The sequence below is a fragment of the Sceloporus undulatus genome, chromosome 7 (genome assembly GCF_019175285.1).
Source record: "Sceloporus undulatus isolate JIND9_A2432 ecotype Alabama chromosome 7, SceUnd_v1.1, whole genome shotgun sequence".
NCBI classification, from domain to species: domain Eukaryota; kingdom Metazoa; phylum Chordata; class Lepidosauria; order Squamata; family Phrynosomatidae; genus Sceloporus; species Sceloporus undulatus.
This window is the reverse complement of record NC_056528.1, coordinates 33,096,225-33,106,107: the sequence shown is the minus strand read 5'-3', so window position 1 is coordinate 33,106,107 and position 9,883 is coordinate 33,096,225. Positions and strand designations below refer to the sequence as shown.

Below are 9,883 nucleotides of genomic sequence, written 5' to 3'. Positions count from 1 at the left end.
GAAACTGGTCACTGGCTATAACTGCTTTCAAACCCACTTGCTAATCTGCCAGAGAGGATGCTATTTACTAAGCTGACTCCATCAACAAGGATCATTTTTGGAATACGCAAACATAAATATAGGACTTTACTTTTCACACCACGATGCACATCTGTCCTTCTCTCTATACTGACACAATTCAGCGCTCCACTGGAATGCCACCCAAAAATCTACACACTCAAAACCATCATTTAACTCTATGGGCCAAAGCCAATTTTAGGCCTGGTCTGTATTGCAGAAATAGTGCAGCTCGGCACCACTTTAATACCCATGGCTCCATGCTATGGAATTCTGGGATTTGTCCTTTGGTGGACACTGAGCCTTCTCTGTCAGAAAGCTCTGGTGGCACAGAAAAACTACATATCCCAGGATTCCATACGATGAGCCATAGCAGTTAAAATGGCGTCAAACTGCTTATTTCACAAGGTCTTTAGGCTTTAGCAAACAGCATTCTTTCTGCAGTGCAGATTGGACCTTAGCCATTGGCTAGAGTAGATCCATTGAATGAATGGGCTTTAAGTCACCACTTAGATCATTTCAATTGATTCACTGTAGTCATCACTATGGTTGAATGGACCTTATATTATTTACAGTAGTATCAGATAGTTGCTTTCCCGCAATAGATGAATGGATGGATGGAGAACATATTTAAATTTCCAAACTCAACACTAGGATAGATTGAGACAAATACTGAGAAGTCACATCCCACACTAGGATAAATGAGTGTATAGATGGATGATGGATAGATTAGATAGATGATAGAAGATAGTAGATAGATAGATAGATAGATAGATAGATAATTGAAATTTCACATTCTGCACCAGGTTATTAGAGAACTGTACCAACCCTCACTTACTTGGGAATAAATACCACTCCAATTAAGTTGACTTAACAACTGACTAATCTTGTTCAGGATACAGAATAAGGCAACATGGATAAAAACAGACAGTTAATCTTGGCGAGTAAGTTTATTCGCGGGTACTATGCCACCAGATGCAAGCCAGAGCCACATTACAGAAAGCAAAAGGAGGTTACCTTTGGGCGTTTTATGCTGGTGTCTGTCAAGGTTGCAGCTCTTCTTTCTTCTTTCGAAGGTCAAGAGGTCCTGGCTTCTAGGTGAACTGGGCTGGGGATGTATTGGGATGGGGGGCAAATCCATAAACCAAGGGGAGACCATTTTGCAAGGAGTATCATCATCTAAAGAGAGCGGAGGATGGAGGAGATACACAGAAGGACTGTCCTTCCATAACAGATAAAGGCACCATAACCATTGCATGCTTTTTGGAGATATATGGGGGGTGTTTCATAAAGGGACATTGCAGTGTGAAGAATCCAGAACAGGACAAAATTGTAAGGCATCTGAGAGATTTAAAGGCCTCTATATGTAAGAGAGAAGGTAAGAGAGAAAGACTGGTCTGGGGGCAACAAGATAGTTTTGGCTTTTTGGTTTTGTTTTTTGGGCATTAAGAGGCCAAAATAAAGAAAAAGAAGAGAAACTGAAGAAGAAGCCTTGGATAGAAAAAAAGAAATCGTTCTACTTGGAAAGAAATAAGAACCTGTTCTCCTGTATTCTTTCCAAAACAATAAACTTTTAATGCTAAAGCAGTTATATAACCAAAAGCTGTACAGAGTTTGTCTGAATTTTTTTTTTGTTAGAAAACAAAAATTCCTTTTTTGTGGGTTTCTTCTCTCTCTTTTTTTTCCTCATAAATATTGTTCAGTTCCCGGCACTTTTGTCTCAATAATTAAATTACAAATGATAAATATGGCATCATGGATATGTATTTACAAAAAAAGAAAGAAAAGAAAAGGTTATTACAAAAAGGCAACTGTTATACTAAACTGCCAGGAGCTGGACAAAATTAAAATCACGTTTCTTCCCTCCATCCCCACAATCCTTAAAAATATACTGAATGACAGCCCCCCCCCTGCCCCAGTCAGACAAAATACATTCACAAATGTAATGTTTTCAGAGAGTGAGAAAGAGGGAGGAAAGGAGAGAGGGAGGCGAAGAAAGGTAGAGGAAGGAAAGAAAGAAGGAAAGAGAGAAAGGAAGAGGAAAGAAGGAAAAAGGAGGGAGGGAGGGAGGGAAAAAAGAAAGAAGGAAGAAGGGAGGGAGGGAGGAAAAAAGTAAGGAAGGAAGGAGAAAGAGAAAGGAAAGGAAGCAAAGAAAGAAAGAAAGAAAGGAGAAAAGACTTCAAGACAATACAGGACTTTGGCAAGTTTTAAGACTGTGGTTTTTCTTGTTTCTTAAGAATCACAACTAAGGCCAAGGGACAAAGTCTGTTCTCTCTTTAAGAACGTCCCACTAAAAGAGGCGCAAGATGGGTGCTTTTGAAAAGGGAGGGAGGCGTAGAAATATCCACCACCGAAGTCAAATGACAAAAGACAAGAACGTGGGAAAAGAAAGAAAATGGGGGGGGGGGGGAGGATCGGGCTGCGAATTGGAAGAGAGACCTCTTTTTTATAAAAACCAAAAATCAAAGGAATAATTCTTGATGCCAAAATAAAAATAAAAAATAAGAAATGGCTAATCCTGAGAAAAATAGACATGATGACGTCCAGCCGCCAGCTTTTGGGTAGGGACCGAGGGGGTACGGAAAGCAAATTCTGCCCCCTCCAACACACACACACACACACACACACGCACACACACACACCCATTTTATTCTAGGTCTTTCTCCTCCTGCAATTTCCGTGTCCTGTAAACTCCAAGGGTAGGTAGGCCAAGGACCAGCATGATGTCCTGCGGTGTCACCAGGAAATCCTCTTGGTCCTGTACGGGTCACTTGCTTTGAGAAGGGGGACCGGGAGCATGGGGCTTGTCCTGCTCAGACATACCACTCATTAAAATTGGGAGGGAGTCCAGGGTTGTGGCTTGGGTTGGCAGTCTGTACAGCCGACGAAGAGGAAGAAGAAGAAGGGGGTGGTTTGGTGGAGTCTTTGCTCGGTGCAATGGCCGAAATGGCCGGGGGAGTGGAGGATTCATAGCCAGAGCTTGCTGCCGGAGAAGATTCTGACCCTTGGGTTTCGTGAACCTGGGGGCGAAAAGAAAGATAAGAAAGCATCACAAGCAAGGCCAAGAGGAGTGTCCCATTTCCATGGGCAGGGAGGCAGGCCAGACCCTGTGAAAGCAAACTTTGGATCAGTATCTGATGCCGTCCATTTTTTATTTTTTAATCTTAGAATATAACACAACCAGAGGATGAAAATTGTGACTAGATTTTATTTATTATTTTAGAAACATAATAACAATGCTAAAATTAAGTTTAAATGGGGAAAAAACAAGGATTCTGAAATAAATGGGTCTCTCATATTTTTACCACCTCTTTCTGGAAAGAAACAGAAACATAATTTCTTAGATGGATCAGAACAATTTTTGATTCCATATATATATTTAGGCTCCCTTATCAGAAATGCATGAATGTTTGGGATTATTTGGGGTTTCAAAAGAACCATATAAGTATCTTGGAGATGGGACGCAAATCTAAACACAAAATTCATTAATGTTTCTATACACTGTACACATAGGCTGAAGGTAATTTTGTACAAATCTTTAAACAGTTTTGTGCACGAAACAAAGTTTGTGCCCACTGAACCAGCAGAAAGCAAAGGTGGCACTGTCCCAAACACCCATCAAGAAAGTTTGGGTTTGGGGAATGTTTTGGATTTCAGAATTCCAGATAGGGGAGATTCAACTTGTATTAAAGAATAAATAAGGTCAGACGTGCGTGTATATGTATGTGTTTTAAGAACTGCTAATACAGGTATAGATGTCCAAAGGTCCTCCAAACAATCTTTACTAGCAGAATGTACTCCTCCATCAACTTAGAGTGAGAAGATTTTAGCAAACCATCACAGAATTTTATTTCTCAAGGGCAGGAGGACAAACTGCGCAATTGAGCCAAACAGCTGCGAGGGTGTGTATATATATATATATATATATATATATATATATATACATATACATATACATATATACACATATACACATATACACATATATACACACACACATATATATACACATACATACACACACACACACACACTCCTGTGTAAGAGACTCTTTTTTATTTCCATCTCAACAAGGTGAGCCTACTTGAAAAATCAAAGACAGGCAGTTCTATCCCCCCAAAAATCCCATTTCCTAAATTGAGAGATTGCACACACTGCAGAGACACACACCCCCTCACACCGTGTCGTGTCGTGTGTGTCTCAAATTAAAGGGGTGTGCGTGCTGATAGCCTTATTTGCACATATTACCACATAAAAAGATATATGCATTTAATATGCTTTTTTTAAAATAAACCACAAAAGTATGTGCATTAATGCTCATATTATGCCACAAATGCACAAGAAAAAATAATGGACCTATACATGGGATCAGCATGAAACACTATTCGTAAATAACTACATATAATTTTGCAGTGGAACTGCATTACTAAGTGCATGCACAACTCCCTTATATACTCAGGATATCTATGCATCTCTAATATACATACATATTACATACTAGAGATATCTACGTATCTCTTATGATTTTTAATTTTCATTCCACAGCCTGCCTTCTCCAGTTGTAGTTCCAACTAAAGCAGACCCAATGAATCCATAGTTGCATTTTGAATCAAAATCAAAACGTTTCATGATAAAATGGGTTTTCTCTAGTTGGTAGCGGCAACAGGACTCAGTCCTATGTGTCTCAGGCTGATTGTGAGTTCCTGCATGGCAAGGGGGGTTCGAACCGGGTGGCCCTTGTGGTCCCTTCCAACTCTGTGGTTCTAATATTAATACACACTCACATGTTTACATATATATAGAACTGCTGCTCTATATGCTCTTATACAGATGCACAAACATGCCCTGGACAAATGCACAGAAAGGCCGACGTTGCAAGGTTTAAGGAGGGTTGCAAAGTCCTTCCTTACCTTCATGTGTTTCCTTAAGGAACTGGGGTGCGTGTAGGACTTGTCGCAGACCTTACAGATGTAGGGCTTGTCGGACGTATGGACATGCATGTGCTTCTTTCGGTCGCTGCTGTTTGCAAAGCGGCGGTCGCAGCCTTCGAACTCACACTTAAAGGGCTTCTCACCTGCAAGCATTGCGATAGTAATAATTATAATTACTGTACTATTATTATAATCACTGCAATAAGAGAGGGGTCCATGCTTGAAAGACAGAGTATCCAGGGGGTCAAATGGCTTTCTCTCGCTCTTCTTCCCCCTCCACCTCCTTCAGCCAAACTTTACTAGCCTGCTTGCAACTTGTACGGCTTTCCTTCCAACCTCCACCTAAAATTTCGCAGGAAATGCATACGTTTTTGCAATGTTTTACAAGACAGTAAATTCAAGAATGTGGGGGAGTAGGAAGGGGGAGAGAGATATAGGGTATCCCCCCCCAAAAAATGCAAACTAACACGCACAAAATGGGGGGAAGCGGGTGTTAGGTTTCAACCCGGGGCTTTTATGGCTTTCCATTTGTGTTTTTTTCTAAGGGTTTCAAATGTTCAAATGAAGGGGACAAAAATGGACCTTTGGGGGGTGATTTCTGCAGAAAGGGGGGAGTCAGGGAGAGACGGAAAAAGAAAAATGGGTTTGAAAGGGAGAATCGGGAACAAACTTCTGCAGCAGAAAGTGACTTGTCGGCATATAAAGCCGCCTTGAGTCCCTATAACGCAGGATATAAATAAATGCAATAATAATAATAATAATAATAATAATAATAATAGACTTGTAGCAAGGGCAGGTTACTTTTGGAAAAGGGACCAAATTAAATAAGAATTTAAAGCAAATAAATTAAATAGCTAAGACCAACAAAGAAATACAAAAATCCGCTGATTTAATTAGAAGCTGCGCCAGTCAAAACAAGAAAGAGCAAAAGAGCGGAAGGAACAGAAAATTAAAGAGTCCATTAGCATTTCTATAGTTTCTTTGGGGAAGGAGCAATCCAGGAGTAGAGAGAGAGAGACACACACATACATACATACACACAGTCTCTGGAGTTATTTTTTTGTTTCCCAGGGGCTAAAGGAAAGGAGGGAAGGATGAAGGAAAGGGAATGGAAGGAAAGAGTGAGAGGTTGAGGAAAGGAAGGAGGGGAAAGGAGTTGGAAAGCAAAGTGGTTTCCCCTTGGGAGCAACTCTTCCCAAAAAATATCAGTATCTAGTATCAGTATCTATGATTTTCCAAAAACTGTAACATGTAGAGATATCAAATTGTAATGTATAGGGGAACAGTTTCCAATACTCCAAAAATTGTAACGTTTAGGGAGAAAGTTTCCAGTTTCCCAAAAATTGTAACCAATTGGGGGAGAGTTTCCATTTTTCAAAAAAAAAAGAACGTAAAGTGAAAAAGTTCCCAATTTTCAATTTTTTTTTTTGAAAGTTTTCAATTCTCCAAATATTGTAACATGTAGGGACACAGTTCCGAATTTTCCAAACATGGTAAGATATGGGGGGGGGGGCGAAAATTATTATTAATTTAAAAAAGGGGGGGGGGAGGACAACAACCCAGAAGCCAAAGACATGCAGAGAAACCTGGGGGCAGCGTGTTGGAAGCAGAGGCATTTTCAAAAAGGAAAACACGGATGCTTTCGTTCTGTTTCTGTATTAGCGCCACTCTCCTTCTCTCCTTCGGCCTTTTTGGATCCTTTGGATCCGTGGCAATCTCAACCTAAACCCCGACCTTTCTTTGGGGCGTCCTTTTTTTTACGGACATCCCAAAAACTGCAATAACTGAGCTGGACCTTTTGATAAGGACTTAGGGCACTGCAAACACTACTTATTATATTGCTTATTTTATTATCATGATGACCACTACCATTATCATTCCTACCATCGTCCTCATTATTAACATTATTATTTTGTTGTCAAATGTGGCAACCCTGAGGCCACATTTTATTTTCTGGGGCTGAGAGAGTGTGACTCTCCCAAAGTCACCCAATAGGTTTCCAATGGGAATCCATCCCTGCTCCCCAGAGTCCGATGACCACAACAACAACTACAACAACTACAACAACTACAACTACTCCGTATCCTGGGTTTTCCTTGGCTTCTTGAAAGAGGGCTTGTCCTGACCTTCCCCTGAGGCTGAGAGAGTGTGACTTGCCCAAGGATAACCTAAGTCTTACATTTATGACCACTGGCTACTACTATGCAGAGAGTTTGTGTAGCACCTTTGAGACGAACTGAAAGGAATCTCCAACTTTTGAAACTGGGTGATTTTTGAAAGTAATTTTAATGTTATAATGGGGTTGTTTTTTGGCGAAGTGTCAAAAGAGCGGTTTCCTTGGGCTTCGTCTGGCCTCTTTGGGGGGGGGCAGAGGGATTTGGGGAGAGGGGCTTTCGGGTCTCCCATAGACACTCTAGACCCCTTTCTTCCCCTCTCTGGGTACTTTGGTGGCCCTTGAAGTCCTCCAGGGAGGAAAAGACTAGCAAGGTCTGTTGGAGAGTTAGGATCTGCTCTTTTGGGCGTCTCCTGCCAGACAGACACACGCACCGCACCCCCTTCCCTCTGCTCTGGCTTTTTGGGGTGCTTTGGTGAGGCTGCCCTCTCTCTCCTTGGGGAGGGAGCTCTAGGGCCCCCCATATATCCTCCCCATCCCCCCCCCGGGGCTGACCTGTGTGGGTCCTCTTGTGGATCTTGAGGTTCTCGGAGCGGGCGAAGATCTTGCCGCAGGCGGGGAAGGGGCAGGGGAAGGGCTTCTCGCCGGTGTGGACGCGGATGTGGTTGACCAGCTTGTACTTGGCCTTGAAGGCCTTGCCCTGCCGGGGGCACTGCTCCCAGGCGCAGCGGTGCAGGCTCTGCTCGGGGCCCCCGACGTGCTCCAGCGTCACGTGGCTCACCAACTCGTGCATCGTGCTGAACGTCCGCTCGCAGGCCTTCCGCGACGACGACGAGGACGAAGACGAGGCCGAGGAGGAGGGCGGCGGGGCTCCCGGCAGCTGGGCGGCCTCCTCCAGCCACTTGCAGGACAGCTCCTGCTTGATCGGCTGCCGCATGTAGCGGAAAAAGGCCCCCGCCGCCCCGGGATGGTGGTGGTGGTGGTGGTGATGGTGGTGGGCGGCCACGGCGGCGGCCACGTTCATGCCGCCCATGTTGACATTCATGGGGCCGTAGTTGGGGTGGATCCCGCCGTAAGGGTCCCCTCGAGGGCTGGAGACGGCGCGGTAGGGCTCCGGCCGCCCGAAGAGCTCCCCGCGCAGCCCCAGAGCCATGGCGCCGCTCTCGGCGTGGCTCCCCGGCGCCGTCGGGGACGGGCTTTGCTCGTGGAGGCCCGGGAAGAGCAGGTAGCCTCCGCCGCCGCCGCCGCCTCCTCCGCTTCCTCCTCCTCCGGCGTCGGGGCTGGGGTTGGGCCCGAAGAGATGGTGGTGATGATGGTGGTGGTGCTGCGGCGGCGAAGGGCCCACCGAGGCCGAGCCGGGGCTTCCGACGGCGTGGGCCTCGCCTCGGTTTCGGAAGAGGAAGTCCCGTGTGGAGTTGAAAGCCACGTAGGAGGGCGGGGAGGCCACCGGGTGCGGGGGGTGGGGGTGATGGTGGGGCTGGGGGGCCGGAGCGTAGCCCCCGGAGCCCTGCGGGGTGAAGGCCGAGCCTTGCCCCGAGGCCAGCTCCGGACTCAGCTTGAAGGAGGAAGAGGCCTCGCCGAAAGACGGGCCCGGAGGGGGCGCGTTCAGCCCCATCGCCGCCGCCGCCGCTGCCGCCACGTCGTGGGGATGATGGGAGTGGGGATGGTGGTGGGGGTGATGGTGGGGGTGAGGGCGAGGAGCCCCGAAACCCCCGACGCCCAAGGCCGGGAATTGAGGACCGCCGTCTAACAACATGGTCATCGCCTGGAACAAGAGGAGGAGGAGGAGGAGGAAGAAGAAGAAGGGAAGGAAGAAGAGGCAGGGGAGGGAGAGCCCGGCCGCCCCCTTCCCACCCGCTGCCCCGCTTCCAAACAAAAACACCGCTCCTCGGGGTTCCTCTGCCCTCTTTCGAGCTCTCTCTCTTTTTTTCTTCTCTACCTCAACTCCTCCTTTTTCCCTGCCCCTTTTCTTCTTCTCTCCTAGGAAGCCTCTCAGAGGCTCAGCCCCAGCGCCACAAAGGCAGGGGGGAGGAGGGGGGGAGCAAGGAAGGGAAAGGGGAAGGAAAATTCAAAAGAGAGAGAAAGAGAGACTCTCTGGGGGGGGCGGAGGGAAGAGCAAGGTCTTCCAAATGTGTGTTCAAAAAGCCCAGCCGGGGGCCAGGAGGAAGGGACCCCCGCCTCGGTCCCGTGCTGCGTCTTCTTCTTTGGTTTCTTTCTTTTTCCTTCTCTCCCTCTTTCTTCTCCTCCCCTTTAAAAAAGAAGGCTGCTGGCGTGCCTCCAGGAGGGCGCCCTCCGCTCCAACTGAGCGGCGTCCTTGGACTGGCCAAAGTCACCCTTCCCTCCCTTCTCTAGCGCCGCCGCGCCGCCGCGCAGCCCTTCCAAAGGGGGGGGGCTTTGAGAGAGAGAGAGAAGAGAGGGAAGGGGAAAGAGAAGAGCGGGAGGGGAGACCGACTGACTGACCCCCCCGCGCTCCCCCTTCCACCAATGGAGGCGCTGCCGAGGCTCACCTGACCCCCCTGCCGCCTCCCCCATTGGCCCTCCCCGCCTGATGGACAGCCCGCCGCATCGAGAGGGCAGCTGGCCCCGCCCCCAGCCCTGATTGGACAGCCAGAGCGGAGGGGGGCGGCCCAGGTGAGGAGGGGACCAGGGCGCCCGACGGGGTCCCCCGCCCCCGAAGGGCTCTGGAGGCAGAGGGGGTCGCTGGGGGTTAGGAGGGGGGCCCCCTGTGCCCAGAAAGTTTGGGGGATGGAGGGCTCTCTCACCCCCCCAGTTCCTGGGCTTT

At 47.3% G+C, this 9,883-nt stretch overlaps 1 protein-coding gene across 1 annotated transcript; it reads right to left on the bottom strand.

Annotated features, from left to right (window-relative positions):
• Positions 1 to 2,155: 2,155 nt before the first annotated feature.
• Positions 2,156 to 9,019, bottom strand: ZIC3 (Zic family member 3). The gene is given in 5 exon segments (XM_042477831.1): positions 2,156 to 3,077; positions 4,968 to 5,131; positions 7,657 to 8,331; positions 8,375 to 8,455; positions 8,458 to 9,019. Coding segments are annotated over 5 exon segments (1,533 nt in total). The 5' UTR covers positions 8,864 to 9,019; the 3' UTR covers positions 2,156 to 2,870.
• Positions 9,020 to 9,883: the final 864 nt, after the last annotated feature.